Source organism: Ciconia boyciana, chromosome 3, assembly GCF_034638445.1.
Source record: "Ciconia boyciana chromosome 3, ASM3463844v1, whole genome shotgun sequence".
Taxonomy (NCBI): domain Eukaryota; kingdom Metazoa; phylum Chordata; class Aves; order Ciconiiformes; family Ciconiidae; genus Ciconia; species Ciconia boyciana.
The window spans coordinates 36,419,173-36,445,256 of NC_132936.1; the positions used below are offsets into that span (position 1 = coordinate 36,419,173).

Genomic DNA, 26,084 nt, shown 5'->3' on the forward strand with positions numbered 1-26,084 from the left:
CGGTCAGTCAGAATTTTACTATTTGCTTAAATTCAAAGCCGGATCAGGTCCACAGAGGATTCCAGTGTTGGTCTTGATCCCTTTTCAAAATGAACCACGGACCTATATGCACAGCAATACCTGTTGCAAAGTCCTATAATGCCAAGTGCAGAGTATCAAGGGAGTATTGTGTTAGTGCTATGGAGGAGTAAACATATTGCTCTCTATCATCTGAGTTTTAATGATTCTAAAAAATTTTGAAGTCTAATTTTCATAAGAGTTAACAAAAAGCTTCATGTGTTTTTTAAATAAGGAATAATTGATTGGCACTTTAATTTGAAAAGGTAGTGCAAGTGGTGGACAACAATGACTTGATAAACTATATGTAAACCAAGATGCAGTCTGTAGCTGTTTTGTTTTTCTTGGGTCAAACTAAATACTAATGCTGTTATTTTTTCAGTTCTGTAAATTTTGCATGTTTTGAAAGCTATAAATATACTACTTGGCATATTTTTCAAATAATTTGCTTATGTAGCATTTTGGGTTTGATTAGCTAAGGTTAAAGGTGTGTTTTTATAAAACAGGCTGAAATTGAGGCTCAGCTAGCTAGAGAACGAGAAGAGGAAACCCAGCACCAGGCAGTTCTTGAACAGGAGCGTCGTGATCGTGAACTTGCAATGAGAATTGCCCAGAGTGAGGCAGAACTCATCAGTGATGAGGCTCAGCTCGATTTAGGATTGCGCAGGTATGGGGTTAAGTAGTTAAATTCTTCGGCCCCCCCCTTTTTTTTCCTTTTTTTTTCTTTTTTCCTTTTTTTTCTGTTCCCCCTGTTCTCCCTTTCCCCCCTCTCCCCCCTTTCTTTTTCCTTTTTTTCCCTTTTTCTTTTCCCCTTACTATACTGATCCCTTGGAGAATATGCTCTTGTTAGTTTTATGTATTTTTGTATTAATTAAATGGACCTTTTAAGTCAGTGTATTGGAATATTTTTCAAATTAACTTGTGAAATTTGTTAGATTGCTTTTGCTTAAAGACTTTGTCCATTTTGCATCTTGCTACATCAGTAATTTAGTAGGTGCTTGTGAATACAACTGCAGTTCTCTTTCTCTTTTTGAGTTCTGGCAAGGATGGTAACCAATGTAAATTATGATTTTTATGACTCATTTAAAGTAGTGAATTGAATTTCTTCAGTGGTAAGTAGTAATAAAATACACCCTTTCTGGTACTTGATAGTTCCGGTAGTATAGTGTGAATTTGTGTGTGGTTTTTTTTTAACAAGAAGCCCTCTTTGAATGCAGAAATAGTAGTCATCTCTGTATCCTGACTGGTAAGTTTTTTTAAAGTGGAACGAATATATTTAACATAGATGGGTTTGAAAATTAAATGTTGTCTTAAACGTTTTGTTTTGTTTGAACTTTTTGATGTGTCACAAGAAGTGCTTGGCTTTTGGTGTACAGATCCACACTGCCTGCAAAGCAAGAGCTCTTCCTGTGTAAAGGTTGATGCCTCAGAAATTTTATAGCCAGCAAATGTACATGTAATTAATTGATGTATTTTCTAACTGTGTGGCTTTGTTTCTTCCCTGGAAAGCAGCTTTAAGATGTGCTCTCTGCATAGTTCTCCTAAGGAGAAAATAATTTGTGCTCCCCCCCCCCCCAATGATAGAGTTCTGATTTCAGATTACCCAGTTCAAATATGATCAAGATACAGATATGATTTAACAAAGTTTTGCTGCCTAGCCAGGGAACTTTCTGAAGGGTCTGTATGTTAATCAGGGTTCAGTGAAAAGTGAATTAGGGCTCTTGGCTTTCTGTTTCCATATCAAGAACACAGCAGTATTGGGAAAAGTTTAGGTGAGAATTTGGCATAAAGTTCGAGTAAAAATAGTACTTATTGGTCAAATTGCATATAGGGACCTATTAACGTGATCATGTCATTGGTGACTTCCTTAGTACTTGTCTACTCAGTTTGTTGTTGAAAGAAGGAGGTGTAAGAAAATCCCAAGTGTTCCCATGGAATTTCAAGCTCCCACATGTGTTCTCTTTGCTACCCAAATTTTATCTAGATGTATACTTTTTTTTTTTAATAACTGTATGCCTACGTGAGATAGCTAGGTAATTTTTTTTGTCATGTACAATACTGGTTTTTAGACACTTCACTAAAATTATTGTGGTTTTGCCCTCAGTTATACAATAGCTCTCATATTGTCTCAGATAAGACTTTAACATGCTCAGTTGGGTGTCCAAGTGCTTCACAGACAGCGTTCTGGAGATTTTCATACTTTCCCTGTTTGAATTTTGGTGCAATACTTTGAAGGTAAACCCAAAGTGACTCTAGTGTTGCAACCTGACAAACTTATCTTAAATATGAAAAAAGGAAGGCGTTAGACAAGAAGGGCTAAGAGAATTAAAAAACTTTTCTGTCAGTGAAGTTCTAATCTCCACAGTGTTTCCTACTGCTCATGGGTGACGCTGGTATTTGTCTTCCTTGTGTAGTCCCAGAATGGATGATGAACTAACCGTTGTGATAGTTATGACTGCCAGTGTAACTCCACTGTGTAACTAGTGGTAGGAGAATGAAGAGTCTTTTCTGAATGATTGGAAAGTGCAGAATGGTTTGAACAAGTTAACATAGCGATGTAAATCCTTTCTTGAACAAGATAATATATAAATCTAGAAAAAACTAGTAGAGAGATTTTTCTGCTTATATGAGATTTCTTTTTAGCTCATTAGCAGATTTTTTTCTTTCTGTTTCTGCAGTCCACTTCAAAGAGTTTTAAGGATGTCCAAAAATTCTTTTAATTTCACCTTTGATTTGATTTTGTTTTGGTTTGTTTAAAAACAAACTAAAATGTTCTCCAAACCCCACTATCTTCTACTGAAATCTAAGGGCAGCTTTCCACATAACTGCAGGAATTGGCTTAAAGGTAGAAACTGTGGGAATTCTTCTCTGAAATGAAGACTATTTATTGGTTTGCACAAAATACGTAATTTAATAATTTAAACATAAATTCTCAGGACTTATTTTAACTGATATAAATTAAAATTTTACTAGAGTCTAAGGAAGTTTTATTCTGCCATCTTCTGGATTCAAGACTTGCATATTATCGTATGATACACTGAAATCACTGTGACTTTTATGTATGTATATTTCCCTTTTCTGCTACATTTTGCTGTAGTAAGATAAAGCATGTATCACTCCATACTGGGTTCATGCTGTATACTAGTTCTACAGTATTTTCACACAATTTTGTAAAAAATCGTTTCAAGCTTACAAGTTGCATGAATAAAAGGGTATTCTCCATTGTGCTGTGCTACCTGTGGAGTGAAGATAGTAAGAACAAGGTGATTTTTATGTGTCACTTTGAAAGAACTCTTGTATTTTGCTCATTTTTAAGGAACATGTGATACTTGCGTGTTGTCATATTTGAAAATGGGTAGCCTCTACTTTATTTTTTTTCTCCTCAATGCCTTGCTGCATTCACCATTAGTTTTCCTAGATATTTTAAGGTTCATAAGTATTAGTAGTTTCTTTGAGAAATATACTTATTGTCTCCTGTCAAAGAAGAAAAGTTGTTTGTTTTGGCAGTAGATCCCGCATTTTTATTTGTGCTTACTCTGTGCTGGATATGCTGGACCTCTCCTAGCTTCATCCAATTTTATTACTCATCCACAATTTGAAAGCATGTGTAATAAGGGATTTACTGCACCTAGGGGTAAATTAACAGAAGTGTTTAGTACTTAGGTATCTATTTTTTAACTGATTTTTTACTTGTTTTCAACTGTGCAATATTTTTAATTTACGTGGCTTATTGAAACACATAGTATAGTATATAGCACCAAAATAAGCTAGACTCAGTGAAGGTGTTGTGAGTATATCTGTTCTGTGTATTGCGTTGGAACAATCTAAATAAGTTCTGATTTGTATCATACTCAATGCTACACGTGTGTACATGTGGGTCTTCAGTATGGCAGTTAGACTCAGTGTGTTTTCACAGCTTACATGAAGAAGCTATTTGTTCTGTTCCGAGAGCAGCTACATGAAGATTGCTGTTATTTCTTGTGATATGCTTATCCAGGCATAAAATATATCAGTAGCATGTCTCAAAATCTTTGATTTTGAAAGATGGGTTGGGGGGGTAGAAAGGGTGGGGGAAGTTTTTGCTTGTACATTTTTTCCAGATTGCCTTAATTTAACTTTTTAAAAATAATTTAACACTCATGATTGAATGAGAAAGGTGAAGAAAAAAGTTTTATATAATCCTGTTTCTCGGTTAAAAAAAAAATAAAATCCTAAGATGGTAAATAAGATGTGAGAGAGCAGGAAATACTATGACACACCTTTTCCCACTTCAGTTATTAGAAAGGTAACTAGGAAGTAGTCTATCTAACATAAATATCTTCTATTTGCAGAGCCAATGGAACAAAGCTGCAAATGACTGCGTATGGCATTTTTTCCCATTTGAATGCTCTAATAGAAAAAAAAGCAACACTAATTAATTCAAAGGAAATTGATACTGTCCTACACTAATTAATTCAAAGGACATTGATATTGTCCTCTTATTAACTAATATGCCATAATAATCTTTATTAGCATGCATCTGTAAACTTTAAATCAGTTTGTAATACCTTATATCCACTACTTTGCTTATGTCTAATAAACAAGTTAATAATCTAATATACCTAATAACATCTACTTAAAGATGATTATATAATTAGTGTAAACTCTTTCACATACAATCCATTTTTCACTGCCCTGGTGATTTATTGCTCTTTGCAGAATCAGGACAGTAGATCCTACATTAGATCATACATTAGATCCTACAATCATACATTAGAATGGAAATTATTTAAAATAAGTAGCCTTTTTTTTTGTGTGTGCACTTGAATTAGCTTCAGTTTGGTTGGCAAGAGACTATCACAATTATAAAGGCTGTTTTTATATTAATATGTTTGGTTTATGCTTATTTATCAATTTTCTTATAGGGAACAAATGGCCACAGAAATGTCAGAAATATTGTCTAGGTAGGTGAGAAGACAACACCAAATGATTCAATCATTTTATAAAAAGAAATCACACATGAAATGGGTTGAACTATTATGGAATGAAAAATAATGGAATCTGGGTTTGGTTTTTTTTAAGTGCTAAGCAGATAAGTAGATTATTTCTTTCAGATAAATTTCCTTTATCAACACCTTTTTTCCAGCAATTATTTTTCTGCTATTTTAATTGATTATATATAAAAAAGAATAAGAATAGTTCACATACCTTGGTATTTTGTGTAATTTTGATAATGTTCCTCCACCTTTCTTCTCTTTTCACCTTTCTTGTAATGATAATAGAAAACTAGGCTCCACATCTTTCAAAGGAGGATTTCTACAGATTCAATACAGAGTTAATGAAGTTATTTAATGTTAATGTAACTGTTAGTGCTTTTAATAAGAAAATATTCTAGTTACAATTCCCTTCAAATAAAAGCAGTTTTGAAAATTACCATGTTAAAAGGACATTAAAACCCCTCTTAAGACATCTAAACAAAATCCCCTTCTGAGATTTCTTGAATGCTAATGCAGGATTTTATGCACAATGCAGGAGGAAAGGAGAATGCAGGTTTAGATCTGAATACAATTCTACTGTGACAGTCTCATACTAGTTTGTGTTAGAATACTAATTCTCTGTTGAAAGAAATTGTTATCATGTCCTCCATATCAGTGAGTAATTAAAGTGTTTTGTGCAACTTGAGGACAAAAATAACCTTTTGACATTCATTTTCTGAAGCTCACAGAAGAAGCAAAATTTCTTAGAGTTTTAAAAAGCAAATCTGTAGCTAGAGAAGCTACTATGCTGTGTATATATAACCTGAAGATGATTGGTCTTGCATGATTGATGGGTTTTCTAGTTGTAGCATTGATAATTGGGAACACAGCTGTTAACTAAATTTGTTTCTTGCAGTGGCATTTTAAGAATAGAAATAAATAATGTTGTGTGTAATTAAGTTAGCATGTGTATTTAGATGGCTAGATTATATTGCATATATTGACATAGTTCCAATGACAATGTCCAATTCTTAATGTGCAAAAAAATCACAAAACTTTGGGGCAAAATCAGAGGCTCTGTGTTTTGGTTGAATTCAAAATGCAATACTTCTTACTGCACGCTTGTTTAACTAAATTTTTTTCACTTTTCATATACTGGAAGTTTTTGACTTGAGGCTGTTTTTTTAAGTCTAAAAATACTGTTTATGGTACATAACTTTGTCAGATTGAGCAGCGAAGACTGATTGTCAGGTATGATGCTCTTCTTACTGCCAGACTGCTACGCTTAAAGTCGTGTAGAAAACAGAAGAGTGATCTGCAGAGTAGTACTGTAATGGAAAGGCTAAGCCATTCAATTGGATTAGCTTTCTTAAAGATTACTAGTTTAACCAGAGATCTTACAGCCTAGTTCTGCTGCTCTAAATTATGTAGCAAACTCTTAGAGTGGTGGGTAGTATTGCTAATTAAGGAAAATCCTTAGGATTTGTCAAATTAGATTCAAGAAGGTTAGACACCAGGCAACGGAAACTAAATTTAGCAGCAATCCTTCAATGTCCTACAGGTATGCCAGTGATAAAAAAAAAAATATTAAAATATATATTTTGAAGGAAACTGTCTGTCTAATGATTTGTTTCACACTTACGAGTAGTGCTAAGGGTGAAGAAAAGCTCCTGTCCCTCAGCTATGTACTGATTAAGTCAGAAGTCATTTTTTATGTCAGACTTCTCACATACCATAACTGGAAGCTGTGTGTTGACTCAGATTAGTAGTATGAGTAGGCATAATTAAGCTGATGCTGCAATAAACAGTAAGATTCTGTAGTTTTAATTACATTTGAAGAGATAGTTCAGTTGCTCTTAAGAAGAACATTTGGTTAAACAGATTGTTTTATTCTATGAAACTTAAAAATAAATTGCATTTGATATCCCTGCTTTCAGAACTGCTATCTCTATATAGAGAAATTTTTCAAATAAAATTTATTTATAACCTATTAAGTAAAAAGGGAAAATAACATAAAACTTCATAGTCCCATGAAACCTTTATGGAAAAATAGAGTTTATTTATAATCCAGTGAATATTATTTTACTGTAATAATGTAACAGTTCCACAAAGATATTGCTGCACAAACAGACTTTAACTGAAAAGGCCTGGTTTCTTCTGTTTTTCTCTCTTGTGAATTTTTTAAGTGACATACTGCATCAAGTATTTTGCTACCCTGTTAAAGATCTAGTTTATTCTGAACAAATCCTCTCGGATCCTGAAAGATAAATTCTGTTTGCCTCATGTTCTTAGTCATGGGCATTAGCAGAGGTTGGTAAAATCATGTGTCTGTTCCTGAATTCCTTCGTGTTTAAAAAGTATTCTGATCGTCACTGAATGCTGGCGTGTTTTGAACTTAGTTTATATCCAAATAATCCATGGGAAATTTGCCATTCCTAAGGGAGAGTTGTTCCACTTATTATCTATACCATTTTTAAGGGAAAAAAAAATTTTCAGGTTTATCTTTAAACATATACATGTAATGTTTGTTTATGTGTTACATGGACAACCTTATGCATACTGTTAAAGATGATGGAATTTTACTAATAATTTCTCACTTGCATTTGCTGTTGACTTTATTACATACTACCTACATGATGAATACCTTTTGCCTTTGAAAACCACTGTTTCTAGATGAGTCTTTTTATACGCATACCCTTTCTTCTAAGAGTGGTCTTTTTTTCCTTGGTATCTCTTAATGATCCCCCCCCCGAATAAATATTGCTGTTCTCAGACAGCCACTATACAATTAATATAGAATTAATTTGATTTCTTCTCTCAAATTAGACTTTTGTCAAAGACATGGAATATTTTCTCTAGTCTTTGAATAAGGATTTTGTCCTAATCCAGTTTTAAACAGCAGAGGAAATGCCTTTTCTCCCTTCTCCTTGTCTACTTCAGAAATATTTTTCCTTGTCTGTCTTTCAAATGGAACTAAAAATTTATATGGCCACTCTTTGTTGTCTGTATTCTGCATCTTGACTAGCATCAAGAAAAATGTACGTCAGCATGAGGTGAGGTACGCATGAATAGAATATGTGTCTATTCACACATAAGTGCTAACTGTTAATGACAATTCCTTTTAATCTCTAGACAACCAATCAGATTATTATATGATTTTGGATGTAAAAGATGCTTTCACTTTTTCTTAATCATTTAAACGTCTTGAAAATAATGTGGTACTTTGCCTTTGAATTCAGTCCCTCTGCTGCTGACTTTCATTGTAATAAGTGTGCTGCATTGTCAGTTGTGGGATCTGTTCCTCCTGTTGTAACGATTCCTGTTCATACTTGGAAAAATACATATATATTTTTTTAATAATTGTAGGGGTCCTTCAGTTCAAGCCACGAAAGCTGCTGCTGGTACTAAGAAGCACGATCTCAGTAAGTGGAAATATGCAGAACTTCGTGATACAATCAATACATCCTGTGGTAAGTTGGGGTTTTTTTTCTGATTTGAGAAAGAAGTCAAGTTGTAGTTGTATGAAAGGTGCCACTTTCTTCCTATGACAAAGATAAAAACTTGCTCATGAGTTTATTCAGGTTTTAATGAATGTCAAATTAATTTTAAAAAGTTCTATTACCCTAAAGAGAACAGTGAACTGAGCTATTTCCATATTGAGGAAACAGAATTTCCTTTGTTACCTCCTTTACTGATTATATATTTATGATGTTAAACTGCTTGGGCCATAAAATACATGTTATAATTTTGTAATTAAATTGTCTCAGTTTTATGTATTTCCACAAAGGGAATAATAGTTATTATGTTTTACCTAGAATTTGCATGTTCTAAGAAATTTTTTGCTATCACTTCTTGCTGTAACCAAATCACAAAAAAGCAAATATGTCATGTAAAGCACAGCATAAAATATTTTGTCTTAGGTGTTCAGATTATTCTTTAATTTTCAAAATGTGTAACTTCATTTGGGAAGCTCACAGTTGGGACATTAATTACTTTTCCCCCAATGTATGAAGATAGAAACAGATAAGAATTATTCCTTTATTAAATATTTCTGTTTATTCCTGCTTGTGATTGAAAGCAGTTGGTTAATTTCTGATGTAAGGTAACTCAGAATTTTTCCCTGGATGTAGAAATTGGAAACAAACCCATTCTGTCTATTTGTATTTAAAACCCAAAGTTAGCTCCAAATTCTAACTGTGTCTCTATTAATAGTTTTTACATATGCAAGACTGGAGCAATGTTTTCAGCTGAATAGGTGGTGCAATAATACATGGTGCTAATGTGTGTTCATCCCTAGTGAAGCCAGTTTGGATAATCTTAGGTGACTAATAAAAAAACCCTTGCAATAATTCAGTCTCTTAGTATCATGAAATTCAGCAAAATTAAAATATATTTAATAAGGTGGAAAAAGAACCTATATCTGAGCAGTCAAATTGCTGATTTTTGCAGTTGCAGAGATAAAGTGCAGTGATGAAATTTTATCTGTTTCTGTACTGCTTGGTTTGTGATAATGTCAACAGACATATTTAACAAAATGAAAATTTTATTTGTAGCATTTCACTGCTCCAAATCTCACAGTAGAACAGCTACTTCGGGGACTGCCATTCTTCTAAAGGAGAAAAGGATATATAGCACTCTAAGGATCTTTCTGGGCCATAAAATACAGGCCCTGTTGCTGCAGAGAACGAGGATTTATTGTATTATAACATATTAGTGTTACAAACTGATCTAAAATTATGTACCTATCAATACAGAAGAGCATTTAATAAATAGTTTTTCTGATTTTTCTCACTCCTCCCTTCCTTCCTCGAGACAGATATTGAACTGTTGGCGGCTTGCAGAGAAGAGTTTCACAGAAGGCTAAAGGTATATCATGCTTGGAAATCCAAGAATAAGAAACGCAATGCAGAAACAGAACAACGTGCTCCCAAATCGGTCACAGACTATGGTGAGGAGAGATAATTTTTTGTTTATAATAATTTTGGTGACAGTATTCTAAATAAAACATTCTAGAATGAATTTTGGTTTTGCTAGGTTGAAGGAAATTCTTGGGGGTTTTAGAGTATTTTTATATTGGTTTAAGGTAAATATTTTGAAAAGACTGTAACTGGCAAATACTTTGCAGAAAGTAGAATACTTTCAGGCGACCCAGATACATGTACTGAATAGCTCTCCCTAAAACCTTTTCTCATACCAACTCACATCTGTTAAAAATAGTTCTTGATTTGGTGTTGCAGTTGCTGGCATTTTTGCTAAAAGTTCATCACTGTACTACTTAAGACTAAGGAAGATCATTTTCCATTTATGAAACTGGTTTGCATTTTGAGACTTTTGAGACTTTGGTTTTAAGGTTGTTCATACTAGTTCTGACCTCTGCAATTACAAATATTGCTTTCTGAGAGTAGTTAGTGACAGTTCAGAACAGAGGATTATACTTAAGCATAGAATAGAGATTCTAAAAATAGTTCTCAAATAGTCCATCTATCAGAGTGTGATAGAGCATGTGATTTTTTTTTTTTTTGGTGCTATAAAAAACAAGATTGGAAGGAATCATGCTCTGTTATGTAATTTGCTATTACATTTGGGGTCCAGACAAAAAAAGTATTGGTGATAAGGGTTTTTTTCCTCATGCTTTTATTATTTCGTAAGATACAGATATACAGACATAGATGTAGGTACTTTCAAAAGGTGCTAATAACTTCCTCATTTACATTACTGTAAGACATATATTTCAGGTTACACTCTCTCTTTAAAAATTCTGTGAGTGTTGATATTGCAATTTTTGATTATGGGATGACAAATTCTGCGTAGTCCCTGCTTTCTTATTAGACTGTCATTCTGCTGATTTCGCAGATGGATGTTTATTGTCAAAGCAATGCACTGAGAATAAGTGACTGCCTTTTAAATTCAACAGGAAGGTGTAGGAGTTACATGTTTAGCACTGCCAGACTTGAACATTAGGTGCTCAGTTTCTGGAGTGGTATCTGCCGAGTGGATTGTTACTCTTTCCCTGGCACCCCACCGCCAAGTCCAGTGATCGTCTGTTATAAAAGGAATCTAAGAAATGAACAGCATCACAGCAAATAGATATAATAATTTAGTCAGATCTTTCCTGCTGTCTTCTGGTTCCATGATCCTTGTGTTCCTGGCCACACAGTTAATGGGAGAGGCAGAGGAAAGGGAAGATGGGGAGAAGATGCTCTCCCCAAAGTCCCGTTAGCCTGGGATTAGAGCATTGTCCCAGGACTTGGGGGATACAGATCCCAGGGGATACAGGTGCCCTACTTACTCTCAGTGTTAGTCCTTATACAAAGGTGTCTTCTTCCCCTTGATTCATTTACTGAGTTATGCATTGCTTGAGCATTACCTGAGAATTTGAGCTTTTCAGGGAACTTTGGTACAGATACATGGCAGGTGAAACCTGGACCCCTAGAAAAGATGTTATCAAAGAGTGGGTCCTTGTGGCCATGCCTAGTAACATGGTTTTCAGTGCTTAAGAAAGCTTATGACTGAAACAGCAGGAAAAGGCATTTGGAGCACTTCTGCAAAGTGGTAAGTTGCTTTGAATTTGAGCTTGCAAATTCTATCTGGAGCTAAATGGGTAAAATAAATATTCATGCACAGTATTGCTGATGGGAAGTATCAAAGAGCAGGAAATCTTTGGATTTGTGCAAATAAAGCTTGGAATATTCATGATCTCATCACATTTAGTTAGGCGTTTACAGCTTTCTTTTCAATGTTTTTCATTGCATTTTTTTACTTCTTGAAAGATGGCTTCATATTTCTGAAGAAAAGTTAGAACATTGCAGTTCAGAAGAAAGTCATTGATAGTGACCTTTAGAGACGCTCGTTAATGTCAGAAGTAATTCCTCCTATTGCAAATAATTATACTACATGGGCAATTCACATCTATGTATTGTAATGATCTGAGAATGTAGTAAGAAGGAACTCTGATTTCTTAGATATTTAAGCTAGAAGTCTTTCAGGTGTCAGTGGATGTGTGCTTCAAATGATGTAGTTTCTTCTTTCTGTCTTTTCACTGATGTCATATAATTTTACAGGTGTCCTTTAATTAAATTCATACATTCAGTATAGAAGCTAAACACTGGTTTGTGTATTATTATTGGAATAGGCAGACTTGGTATTAATAGAGGTCTGGAAATCTTTTCCTAGCAGAAATGTCAAACTTTAAAAGTACTATGTTAATTAACTAGCAGATTTGTTACAGCAATCTGTGCTTAGCATGTATACAACTGAAGTTTTGTAACAGGCATCGCAAATCATTGAAGTAATCAATTTCAAAATTAAATCCTGATGAAAGTAGAAGCAGTTGGAAATCTATGAAACTTGAGGAAAGGAGACATTTTATATATGTCAGGGAGCAGAAAACGAATAGAAATACTTAGCTCAACATCTGTGTTTATTTTGTAACTAGAATTTCCATTTGTCTATCATCAGCATTGGTGAAAAATGTTGAGGTAATGAAACTATAACTTATAAAGCATCAGCACTCTTATGTTTTGTTCAACGTGTAATATTTGTTCACAGATTTTGCACCATTTTTGAGCAACTCACGTAAGTGGGGAGACGGTTATTTAACTTTGAAGAATAGGAACACTTGAGAGCTCTATACTAACATTAATTAATCCAGCGTTTTGCTACACATATACATAGAATTTAATTGTTCAAAAAAAATCTGTTTTACAATTTGGCAACATTATTCAACTGATGGTAATTATATGTTACTCTAATAATTTATGAATGTACTTTACTGCTTATCTTCATGAGATCCTACCCCTTTGAGCAGTCATGGGAAGGGAGAATGAAATAACGTTTTTATGTTGGTTATTTGAAGCTGCAACCTCCTATTCCCCCCTCTCCCCCCCCAAGAAATACTGTGCTTGTTCTAAGATTTTTTACTGTCTGCACATGGCTTTTTGTTGTAGCAAAACTCTGGAACTAACTTAATATAATAGCTATTTTCCTAGCACACAAACTAACGTTCAGGTGATGGTTTCTTTTCAATAAAGAACTACAATTCCGTAGCACTGAAAAGTAGAGGCTATATTGGCTGCTTAGCATTCCTGTCCTCTAGATTTCCTCTTGGATTTAGGTGTGCATAGGGGTAGAAATAAGCCTTAGCAGTGCAAAAAGTGTTTGACAATACTGAAGCACTGATCTGCTGTGATAGGTGTTCAGACAATTTGCAGAAGATAGAATTAATTTCCTATAAACTGTAGACTATGTCTCCCTGTAAAATACATGCTTTATCAGAGTTGATGTATAAAAGTACCATTCACCTATTAAAATCTGTTTTGTTTTTCTTCTCTTTGTTTATGTAGACATGGAAAAAAAAATTGGGGGGTATGATTTGTATAGTACATAAAATTTTTTTAAGATTCTGCTCTTCACTTTTAGAAAAACTATTTTCGCTTGAATCTAAGTGGAAGAAATTTCAAGGTGCAGCTGCTAGTCTATTAGTGTTGCTCATAACTGTAAAAATACATTATTACAAGTGATTGTCATTTTTCATTTTATTAAATTTTAGCTCAAAAATTAGCTTTGCTGCTTAATAGACAATGGACAAAAAAGGAATTCACTTTTAATTATTCCCTTTGTGCTGAAACATGGAACCATTAATACCAATTTTCTTTTGTAGAAATGGCATAGATTCAGATTTTCTTAAACAGGGTATTTGTAACAGTGATATTGTAAACCACTAAAGATCAGTAATAAACTTTTGCAGGAGGAAGTTATTAAAGGAAAGGATCTTGCTTGTAATAGCATTTAGTATTTAAAACTGATTATGATAGTATATACATAACATTAAAAAGGTCGATCAGCTGATGAGTCAACATAGGGAGTATTTGCTTTTATTCGAAAGAAAGTTTCTCTCCGAAGTCTGAAATGTGTGGGACTCTGAGGGAGTCCAAAAATGCACATGGGAAATGTTTACCAAAAATATATATGAAGCTTTAAAAGATTTCATATAACTCTGTCTTCTCTAGAAGTTTGGCCTGTTGATCTTAATGGTCTGAAATAAACAATTTCTTTTAAAAAGAAAGCAGCCAGAGAGTAGTTCTAATGGTGGAGTTTAGTACACAGAAGTCTAGGCAGAAAGTTATGTTTGGTGGCAGCTTTATAATAAGCAGTATTTGTTGTCAGCATTTCTATTAACAAATCAGTCATTTCTAACAGCATTACACACCCTTCTCTTTTGACTGTCAAAAATCTTCAAGTGGTGCTTTGTATTTTTGTAACTGAAAATGCTTCTTTGCACTGTGACCTTGATTTACAAAGAGATGGACTGAACTTGAGCAGTTACTGATTAATGTTTCTGGTGGGTAAGAAATTTTATATGGGAAGTTTTACCTTAAATATTGATTTAAAGCAGAATGTGTTATTCTACTCACTTTGCTTTGTCTAAACATACCTGATGCCACTGAGCACCCTAGTATTATATATAGATACAATAGTTAACATGAGCCTTTCCTCACCAATGTTTTAGATGTAGTGATTAAAAGAATGCACATTATATGAGATGGCAGTGCTTTTTAGGTTTGATGAGACTTCAGATGATCTTGTATTCAGAGAGAATCTCTCAGGTTTTGCGGGGTTTGGTTTGGGTTTTGGGGTTGTTGGTTGGTTGGGTTTTGTTGTTGGTTTTTTTTTTCTTTGCTGATTGATCAAGCAAGTCATAATATGGCTTTCTTGTTTTCTGTTTGCTTGTTTTTTGGGGGTTTTTTGTATGATAGCTCAACAGAACCCGACAACCCAGCTACCAGCCAGACAACAAGAGATTGAAATAAACAGACAACAGCGTTACTTCCGCATTCCCTTCATCCGTCCTGCGGACCAATACAAAGATCCCCAAAACAAGAAGAAGGGTTGGTGGTATGCACATTTTGATGGGCCATGGATTGCTCGACAAATGGAACTTCATCCTGACAAGGCACCCATTCTTCTTGTAGCGGGTTAGTGTTGAAAGCAAAATTCAAATGTTGAAAAGGTTCAAAGTTGATAACTTACTTTAGAAGAAGAGGCTGATGATACAAGTTTCCCAAGTTGTATCCTCTTTTTTCATCAGCAGTTCTTGTCTGGGCACAATTTGAGGGTTTGGGACTGCTGCTGATGGTAGCCAAATGTTACGAAATATAATTTGGAGATGTAATTTGTCATGTGTTTTACTTGTACATGTACTTTAATCTGGGAAATCCAAATGTGAATGGTTTTGTTACTAAGTGTGCTCAGATTATTCACTGAACTGGAGACAGCATGAAGATAAAACATCACAATTTATCTGGGAAAGTTCTACTCATTGTATTGGCTTTTAGTTAGCTTTGAAAAATTACAGCAGTTTGTATGAAAACAATTTGTGCATATGATATATTGTCTTTCCATAGTGTGGTGCTAATAGCAAACTGATGCTTTTACCATATTTATGCTGCCGAGTATGGGAGAATGGCTTTTTAATCTTAAACATTTAAAATAAAAACTAAATGTGGCAATGGATAGGTAGAGATTTATCTGGTAATGAAATGTATCCTCCTTTTCTGGAGGATAAGGAAAGGGGGAGGAAACAGTGGAGAAATGCTGTTTACGGTTCTGTGTTTTGAGTTTTTGTATTTAACTTGAGGACTGAGAAAAAGGCCATAACCAATTTGTTTAGCTTCAGAGTGATGCTTTACTAGCAACAAAAGTTCCTTTGTTTTCTGCTAATGATTTTTAATAGAATTCCTTGTACCAACTGTTGCCTGTTCAGTGTCAAAGCCCATAGCTAAAAGTAGCATTGCTGTCATGAATACCACATTCAATGGATTGCCTATTAAAAATAAGATTAAAATATAGCAAGTGAGCTACACCTGTGTCAGTCCCATTTGGTAAACACTGTTTAGCGTGGCAGGCTGACAGATTAAGAATACTGGCTACTTGATAAAAAGTCTTGAGTTCTTAGTCGTTTTGCTACATTTAAACAGATTAAATAATAACAGCAGTTCACTGTAAAACTGTGTAAAACTGAAAGTATGTGTAAAACAAATGTGGTTGTCATCCCATAGTGGATTTCAGGAGAATATATCAAGTTGCTGATCTTTTCGGCTTCTTTCCTTTGTTCCATTTTGCTTGCTTTTTAAGCACCATTTTGTCAGTTGCAGCATCTGATACTAGTTTATTCTGATACCCTTTTCTGTGGGGGGGGGAAATCTGTGTCCAAGGACTGATTTCCCCATAAGCTCTGAAGTCCAGAGCTTGAGAGAGGAAATCTAATTAACAAAGATCTAATCTTTGTTACTGGGACCTTTGAATGATGTAAAAAGCTTTATAAAGATTTTTTTTTTTCCCTTTACCATTTCAGGTAAGGACGATATGGATATGTGTGAGCTTAATCTTGAAGAGACTGGCTTAACTCGAAAGCGAGGTGCTGAAATTTTGCCGAGACAGTTCGAAGAGATTTGGGAGCGCTGTGGAGGTATCCAGTATCTTCGAAATGCAATTGAAAGCAGACAAGCTCGTCCTACGTATGCTACAGCTATGCTGCAGAACCTATTGAAATAAATGGTCACTTTGCACAGTAGTGTTCAAGATGAGAACCCTTGCCCGTGATACAAAGGGAAGAGTTCCTCTGTGCAACAGAGGACGTAAACATTCTATAATCATATTAGAGATGTTTAATATAAAGTGAACAGATTTTATTAATCATGTGGTTTGTTAATTTGTACTTTATGATGTTTAATTCGTGTAGTGAACTTTACTAGGTATGAGGACCTTGAAGAAATTTCAGTCAGTGTAGTTTGTTGCATTTTGTTTATATGTTGCATTTTCTTTAACAGTTTCTGTTATAACTCTTAACACTTTTAAGCAATCTATCTATACTTGGGTACATATTACAAAGAGCTGCATTGCAACCACCTTTTTATAAAATCTCCTATTTAAAACACTGAATAGTTGGCTTCAAGTGGAGGCCTAGTAAAGAGCATATGCTGTTTCTAATAACTGGAATTGTGAGGCCTTAGCTTTGACTTCTGTTCTGGAGAAGTTGGAGTATACTTTTACATAATCTGAGGCATTTTATGTCCTGATTTGAAAACTAGTTAGTGTCCGTATCTAGTGACCTTTTCAGAAACTGATGGGAAATCCTCCTAAACTTGGGACCCATAAATTGCTATTTAATGCATTCTCTGTCTTGGTTTAAGAGAAATGGTTTTCTGTACATTCTGAGAAGAGTATTCATATATGTCAATAGTGTGTAATAGTGGAGGTACTCAAGAATGTACTGCTCATGAGGGCTTATACGACTTCTCTCTTAGTTTCTTTTTCTTTTTTCTCTTTAAGTACAAATTTCTTTTAGACTTTTATTTTTCTGACCAAATTTCCATTAGGAATTCTTGGACACTTTGTTTATCCAGGTAGTGTAATTTCAATATATTATGCAAAAGTGTCCAAGACTTATATCTGGAGGCGTATGAGATTAAGGATAGCATAAGGGAAATATGTTCAGTTTTTTGGTGGCAGTATAACTTAACTGAATATTGAGACCTGAGCCTCAGACATCCTGTTTATTTTAATTGTAACGAGATGCAAAAGGTCTGTACCTTTTGTTAGATTGTATAAAAATTTGATCCAATAACACAATGCATCATCTTAATCCTATGTGCTGATGAAATAGAATCATAGAATCGTTTAGGTTGGACAAGACCTCTAAGATCATCAAGCCCAACCATTAACCTAGCACTGCCAAGTCCACCACTAAACCATGTCCCTAAGCACCTCATCCAATCGTCTTTTACATACCTCCAGGGATGGTGACTCAACCACTTCCCTGGGCAGCCTGTTCCAATGCTTGATAACCCTTTCAGTGAAGAAATTGTTCCTAATATCCAATCTAAACCTCCTCTGGCGCAACTTGAGGTCATTTCCTCTTGTCCTATGGCTTGTTACTTGGGAGAAGAGACCGACCCCCACCTCATTGCACCCTCCTTTCAGGTAGTTGTGGAGAGCGATAAGGTCTCCCCTCAGCCTCCTTTTCTCCAGGCTACAATTTTTAGTATACTGGAATATCATAGTGATTCAGACACTGAGCTTTGTCTTAATCTCCTCTGTCAAGTTTCATAGCTTGTAACAGTTCCCTTATTAGTTTGGTTTGGGAGTTTTTGTGGGTGGGAATTATTAATTTCATACAGTTTTAAGATGCTGCTTGTTCACTTATGTGAACATTGTTTCACCATGCTGGCCATTATTTCAACAAATTAAACTTGATTATTATCTCTCCTATGGGAATTCAAAATATAAGTAGCTTGATGTCCAATTACTTATTTAATCTGATTTAAAAATGAAGTCTTGCTCTATGAATTGTCAAAGTTTGCTTACACTATAAAATAGTTTCCTCACTGTTTACTCAGTTTGAAACCTCTTGGAAACTTTAGTTTTTAAATGCATAACTGTACTTAATTAATAACTTTCAAGAGGTACATTTCTGTAGCACAGAGAAAGCTCACGATGTGTACATTCTTGCTGACCTTAGATTGTGCTTGAGTGCCACAGTCTGCTTGTTGCTATAAATGCACTCCTTACTGTAATACATGTGGAGACGTTTGAGTAGTACATTAACTCTGTATGAATCTGCTGCATCACGGAATCTCAGTGTCCACTGCATACTTTTTGGTCCTGTGATGGCAAACAAGAAAATGTTTTCATTTTACCCAAACAAATTCTTCACTGAAGCAGTAATTTTTGGCTGGAAGATGAAAGTGCATCAGACTGCTGGCTAGCAAGTTGTCTACAAACCTGTATAGTGTTGCATGAGTTTAAAGGTGCTGCTTATGAAATTTAGATTACTGGGTTAATGTGTTACTGAATTGGAACCAAAGTTTCAGAACTTCCAGTCTCCAGAAACTTAGCACTGCAAGAAGCTATGATCGTTCATGCGATACAAGGAGGAAAAATCACTGAACTGACAGGGCTGAGGTGCCCTACCCTGTATTTATTACTATCTAGATTTAAATTCCTGACTTAACACATTCAGTCTCAGTTCACATATATATATATAAAATGGATGAGACTGAACATACTAGGCAAAGAATCTCAATACTTAAGTGTGTGCATGTGTATGTATATACACATATATATGCTTAAATATTTTAGTAGATATATGTGTAAACGTATTTGTGGGGTACTTTAAATAAATAAAATTGTTAACTGAATTTTTCCAGTCTGTTCCTTTGATTATGTCAGGATTTCCTTGACTGGCATCAGAAAGAAAATTTATTTTTCAGAATGGGGTGTATGGGAATTCTTGTTAATTAAATGACTAACAAATCTGAGCTATCAGGAAAATAAAATTGACTTCAAAATAGTGGAAGAGGAACTGGTGGCTGGATGTTCTCGAATGAGGTGTTCCCACCTCTCTGCATTGCTCCAGCAGTACGCCTGAGGCAAGCAGAAGATGCATTCCAAAAATCAGGGTGGTATTTTTTTTTTCTTTTCTTCTTCTTCTCTGCACCAAAAATAGCATCTGCTTTTAGTTTTACTGATCTTCTTGTGCAACAAAATTAATTTTCAATTAATTTCAGATTTGTTTTGTTTTGGTTTTTTTACGTCAGGCAATATTCAGCTGCTTACTGATTGTTTCTGTTGTCCCATCTACTGTGTCAGATAATTATACTGTTGGTTGATTTGGAGAGGAAATTAAAAAAGGGGGAGGAGGTTGATCTGTAGGATTGTAGTATTACCTAATGCCCTTCTGATCTATGGTTATAGAGAAGAATGTAATTTGGTTTTTAAAGCAAAATGATGAGGTAAAAATGTTGGCTTGGCTCTGTGTGATTTTTAAGAAAAAAAAAAATTCCTGCCTCTCAGTGAAGTTGTCCATTATAGTCGAGATCTTCTGCATGAAACACTCCAGAAAACAAAGGGGAGGAAGAGAATCACCATGCCAGGGTACATTCCTGACTAAGTGTATGACCAGGTCATGACCATGTTCCTGGTCAGGAATATGAATTGTCTAGAGAATGCTACTTCGAGGATCACAAGGTCATTAAATACTTGTCTTTCATCCACTGATAAGGTTGTTTTTCTTTACCTAGTTGAATCCTTCGGGTTTTTCTCCAAAATCTTTATTTAAAGTATTTAAATGACCTCCTACCTAATACTGTACTAAAAATAATAAAAAAAATAAATACATTCCATGTTGAAATCTCAGTTGTATCTCTCTTACCATTTTGTCTTTTAAAGATTTAAAGTGTAATGAATAAGGGTAAATTAAGTTATGAGAAGGATAAAAGGATTTCTGTGCTGGAACTGCCTAATGCTTTTCTATCAGATGTTTATGGTGCTTAAAGCTACTCTAGTAAAGATTTTGTCTTTACTTTCTAAGATAAGTGTTCCTCTAAAATAACATTCAAATATTAAGAAATTTTGATTTTGTTATCTGTAAGTCTCATACCTCATTTCTCAATATTTGTTGAAACAAGAATCTTTTTATTACTATTTTTTAACCTTTATTGCTATCACTTCCAATGTATATATAATTTGCTATGCTGTGTACTGTTTGCATCTTTTTCATCAGTGACTAGTGAAACCACTTGTGATGCTTCAAGTTTGTATGCTGCAGGAAAAGCTTTGTTTGGGGTGGGGGTGTGGTGTTGCTTTTGTTTGTGTTTGTTTTTTTTTTTTTTTCCAAAAAAAAGGGTTATCAGACTTTCCTGTCTTAAGGACCAAATCAAAGTGGTATTTTTTTGATTAAAGAAGATTGAAGTAATTCAGACAGTGACATCTAGGAGATGTAATTTTTGTTTTGCTTTCCTTATGGCTTTCATTTCCAACTGCAGCTTTACATCAGTTTTAAAATAATGTGATGTGTCTTAGTGTGAGATTAAATACCAATTCAATTCCCTGTGAAATTTTCAAGTAAATAGTTTTATTATATTTTATTGAAATACAAAAGGCTTACATCCAGCAAATATATTTGGTAATTAATAATTGAGAGTGATAAATACAGTCATGAATAATCATTATTAAAATACACATTTTAAAATTACTTCTTTTTTAATCTGACTAGTGATAATGAGTATGAAGTGAAATACACTAAACACATACAAAAATACATTTGTAATGGAAAAAAATGGAATGCTTTCAGCATTCTTAATGCATTCTTAACTTACATGAGCAGTAGTGAAAAGCTAACATTTGTTGGCAGGGATGGCTTCCAGTGCCCTGCAGGAAGTATTTTTAAAGTAGAGTTTTATTCTGAAGTGTTACTGTGTAAAACCACATCTTAGGTTTATTTTTTTTTTTTTCCTAATTAAGTAAAGTAAGTAAAAATACTATTTCAGCTGTAGAAACTCAACCTTGTATTCTTGGTGCATTGCCTTCATTTGTACACAATCACCAGTTTTGGTGGTTTTGCAGGCAAATCTGTTTGTGCAGTTAATTGTTTGGAATTTGTAAACAGTTCTTTTGAGCGTACGTAATAAGGTAAACTAGAGGTCAGTCTTTGCTGTGGTAACTGTGTGGTGCGAAGTAAGAAGAATTGTCACTAAAATCAGCTACTCTCCTGAATACGTGACAGCTTCATATCTGAATGAGGAGCTGTTATCCAGTAGAGTCATGAACTTTGTAGAAGCTCAGTTTGAGCTGTAAGTACAACTTCTGGTATGCACCAAGCAGCAAACAGTGCCTGAATATTATACAACACTGGTGCAGCATATAAATATATATATATATACTCAAGAAAAAGATGTTCAAGGTAAAGTAATGCTCATATGTGAATCAGGATTGTGGATCCACAGAGCATAAATTACGAAGCCTATAAAATACTTCATGGCCACCCATTGTCTGCTTATATTTCTTCTACAAAAACTAATAGTAACCTCTCAAAATTATTTGTGTGTATATTGAGTTTCAAGTGTACGTGCTTATGTGCAACTCTGTAATCTACTTGCTACTGAGAGGGTGCTTGTGAATATAAATCTCATGTTCTGAAAAGATGAAACTGCAGGTATTGTGCCTCAGCAAAAAGTTTGAAGTCTCACGATAACACAGTTTAACTGTTACCAGAAATTAAGCAGTGAAGTGTGTATGTACATATGTATACATAATGTGTTTAGTAACAGAATAATAGGATTCTGATGTTCATTGAAACCATTAAAAAAATAATCCCAACTTCTGTGTGATTTGCAATGTGAGCATTGTAGGGAGAAAATGAAAAAGTTGCCAAACGTTTTTAATGTGGCCTTTGGTCAATGACGGCTCTTATTTCCGTGTTTGCCACTTACATTAGTGTATGTAAGGAAGGTTAATAAAAGGGTATAGAAATGCGGTAAAGTTTCATCGACATTTTTACCAGAATGGTCGTGACATACAATATTGAAAAAAGTCCCTTCTCAGCAAAATCTGTTTCTAGCAATCGGCTCTTAAAAATACAGTTAAGATGTGTAAGCCCTGAATGCTTAATGCATGCATCTTAACACTGGTGACTTCTTACTAGACAAATTTTAGACATGGTCAAATAGTTGGTCAACTTGGTCATGTTGTTTTTCTTTAATAAAACAATTTGTTTAATATGTGCTGATTTTAGAGCTAAAATGTTGTATCTTTAGGAATCCTTGCATTTTTTCCACATGCATAATCAACCTGAAGTCCAGTCTTGAATAATGCAGACCTTCTTTTTTGAATACCTGTAAGAGAAACTCTCATAAGATATTTGAAAAGCATTTTTGATTTTGAAAATGTATTATTTATCTACTGCTAATAGGCAAGATCTCACTAAAATCTGTTGAGGTAATCTCCAGTTCATTGTAAGGAGAATTGAGTTAATCCTGAAGTTATTTTACACACTAAGTCATTGAACTCAGAGAAAAATTACTATTTTTCCTCCCTGGTATAACAATGCTGTGCTTCTGTATGAAATAACAAACAAGTACCACCAATATCATCATAATCTGAAGAACATATTTTTGACTGTAAAATAATTAGAATGCAGTGTAGAATGCAGTGTAGTAACAAAAGCAGCAGTATCTAAACTATCTAAAAGATTCACAGTTACAGCAGACCTGGGATAAAATAATCTTTGGGATGTGCAGCTTCTATGCATTGTTTTAACTGTAAGAGTGGCAACTGTGCCATGCAAACTTCTGAATTTGTAAAACCTGACGCCTGGTATTCTCGGACTAAGAGCACAGCACTTCTGTCTCTGTATGGTATTTTAGGTCGTCTTTCCCCCGTGATTCTGGTAATGAAACACTACATTTCTGATATTGGTGGGGGAGCTCTAACAGGCTAGCTTGTATTGTTTTAATCCAAAATACTGTTTGCTTGATGATCCAAGTGACTGACACGAGGATGAAACAAATGGCAGTCTTTGTTTTCTCCTCAAATTTCATTTCAGTCATCTTTCTTGGTGGCTGAGAGTCAGTTTTTCAGAGGATCGTGCTATATGTCAGTTGCTGGTTTTGATGAGCAACAAACCATGTATTTTATACATTTCTTATGGAGAATCTGTAATGACTTTTAGGCTTCATCTGAATTACATCAAATGAAGCGGTCTTTGTCCATGCCAGTTAGATTCAGCATTATGAAACAAATTATTCTACCGTCCTCTTATCCAGTCCTTTATTTCCAATGCTTCTGGGCTATTTTGTGTCAAATATTTCTGGATCCTCTAAGGTTTTATCTAAGTTTGTTAAAACTGATTTTCTGTGGTATGTGTTGCAGCACAGTTCTTTTGCAAGCTTAGAAAAGTTTGTGAAGACTCTTTGGATGAGATCCTTTTTCTTTTCAAGGGTTAGATCCATTACTGAATTTTACCAGATAACTTCTGGAAAAAGAAGCCTACTCCCCCATGCCCATGTACGAGCACAAATAAATGACAAGTTTCTAGAATAGCATCCATTAGATCAACTGAAAAATAATAGACTTTACCAACAGTTTGACATAAGACCCTTACAGCTGAAAAGCAATGTGCTTTATTTCTCAGCACCTTTTTCACTGAACAGAGAACGTCCAGCACAGTCACTAATAGGGACAGCAGATATTACAAGAGAAAAGTTGCATTTTGAATGAGGTGATGTCTTCAGCTTTCATCGCAGAGGAGCAGAGAGCACACGTGTAGGTGAGGAGGGCAGCAGAGACTCAGATCAGCAGGATCATTTTAGAGAACTTTGGCATGTTTGACTCTCAACCATAGTAGGCCAACTGGATGTGGACTTGTTGGCCTTATGTCTTGGTCTGAACGAGCTGATCCACTTGAATGTGTGAATTCTAGCTCAATTGTCACGTTCTGCTTTGGCCCAAAGAAAGATGACTCTCTCAGTCATTTTATTCCTTGTATTATACTCTGTGTGGAGCAAGACACACCAAGTTCCCAGAGACCTAACCATGTAGAGAGGTAGCTGTGGTTTTCAGCTGCTTGCAAGAACTTGTGTTTTCTACTGAGCTCAGAGAGAAGGAAGAGCAAGTTCTTCACCTGGACGTGAAACATGTTTGTTAATTCCTGGATGACTAATTGGGTAAAAAACCCAAGCAAACAAAACCCCCTCCAGTAACTAAGTTTTGCAGTCATTTTCCATGTAGTGACCCTATAACTAAACTGGAGACATTTTTCATGCCTAGGAAGGAATTGGAGGTTATTTTAGCTTCTACTGGAATTTTATGCTTATTTTCATATACACCTTTATAAATACAGAGCTGTACTTACTGTAGGTTATAGATCCTAAAAAGCTGTCACTGCTGTCATTACAGGTTGCAAAACAGAATTTAAAGACTGGAATCTTCAGTTTGGCCTGAGTTCTAGATATCCACCTCCTCCTGAAAATTCAATTCAAGCGCCATATTCTGTTTTAAAAATCCTAGCTCCGAAGGAGTTTTCCAGATTGTGATATGGAAGTCATGCTCTTAGTTTCAGCTAACGAAAGCTGTGTTCTACATACATTTTTCTTCCTCCATTGTCTTTTATCAAGTCATTAAAAATGTGTTCAACCAATGTAAACACTCATTTTGAACTTAAGTAATGGTGAAAAATGGCCAAAACCAGCAAATCTTTTTTTAAACCCATTTCTGTTTTGCGGTTGCCTCACTTCTCACTAAATTAATTTCCTTAACTAGATCTTGAGAGGAGCTTTGTCAATATACTTTTGACAATTCAAATAGTCTAGAATGACACAGGCCTGGTTTTCTCCCACAGATGTGCCATTTTATTCCTTTCATGAAATATTTAATGCTTTTGTAAGTAGTAATTTTAAGTAGTTCAGCTGGTATGAAAGTTTATTGGCCTACAATTACCCACAGACACTTTTTTTTTAAGATGGGTGTAAAATACTAATTGCAAACGTCTGTGTGCTTGTTTTTATCAGCAGCAAAGACAATTCATTTTTGAGCTTTTCTGAACTGCTGCTCTCTGCTGACTTGTCAATCTCTATTGCCGCGTTCCAGTCCCCCCACTTGTTGGCTCAGTCTGTAGCTGTCATCTTGAGCACTTGAAAAAACCAGACATGGGCAGGAGTCCTCTGTTTGATGAAGATCAGTGAAAATAAATCTTTCTCTATGGTATCATTACTTGTTCCTTTATTTACATAACAATGTACTGGCTCAAGCCAAAGATTCATGTAGCCTGGTATCCTGTCTCCCGTAGTATATACCTAGTGCCAGGGCAATCCTGTACTGGTATTTCCCTCAATAATAATGGGTACTAACAGCTATAGTAAAATCTTTTTGTTCCTAATTGGGCTGTGATTCAGAAAAATGAAAATGGCAAAGTAAAAGCTTTTTGTCTACCTTTGAAGAGAGCATACTCGGATACATCAGAATTAAGAGACAGTTTTGCAATTTTAGAGAACTTTTTGACTCAGCTTTTCTCCTTTCTGTCTTTTTTTTTTTCCCCCCAAAGATACAAGAGGTTTCAAGTTGCAAAACTTGAAACAATGTTTGAGATATGAGCAGTATTCTGCTCAAATTAGAATTCCTACTTGTTCAAACTCTATGTAGCTTAAACAGACACAAGTTATTTTTAAATGATCTGTGTTGCTTTTTCATTTTAGATATTCCTTCTTCCTTCATGTGCGTCAGTGACTGCCACATTAG

General features: G+C 34.8%; 1 protein-coding gene across 5 annotated transcripts in view; it reads left to right on the forward strand.

Annotated features, from left to right (window-relative positions):
* MYO6 (myosin VI) overlaps positions 1-20,624 on the forward strand; it is a 116,681-nt gene extending 96,057 nt beyond the window's left edge. For 2 of the 5 annotated variants that reach the window (XM_072855326.1, XM_072855328.1), the window contains exons 28-35: positions 564-724; positions 4,389-4,418; positions 4,962-5,000; positions 8,379-8,482; positions 9,829-9,960; positions 12,561-12,587; positions 14,768-14,986; positions 16,366-20,624. In XM_072855326.1, coding sequence (XP_072711427.1) covers positions 564-724; positions 4,389-4,418; positions 4,962-5,000; positions 8,379-8,482; positions 9,829-9,960; positions 12,561-12,587; positions 14,768-14,986; positions 16,366-16,565 — 912 coding nt within the window. In that variant the 3' untranslated portion in view covers positions 16,566-20,624. The remainder of the gene's footprint in view (positions 1-563; positions 725-4,388; positions 4,419-4,961; positions 5,001-8,378; positions 8,483-9,828; positions 9,961-12,560; positions 12,588-14,767; positions 14,987-16,365) is intronic. The other 3 variants (XM_072855323.1, XM_072855324.1, XM_072855325.1) reach the window with 3 other exon arrangements.
* The last annotated feature ends 5,460 nt before the right edge of the window (positions 20,625-26,084 follow it).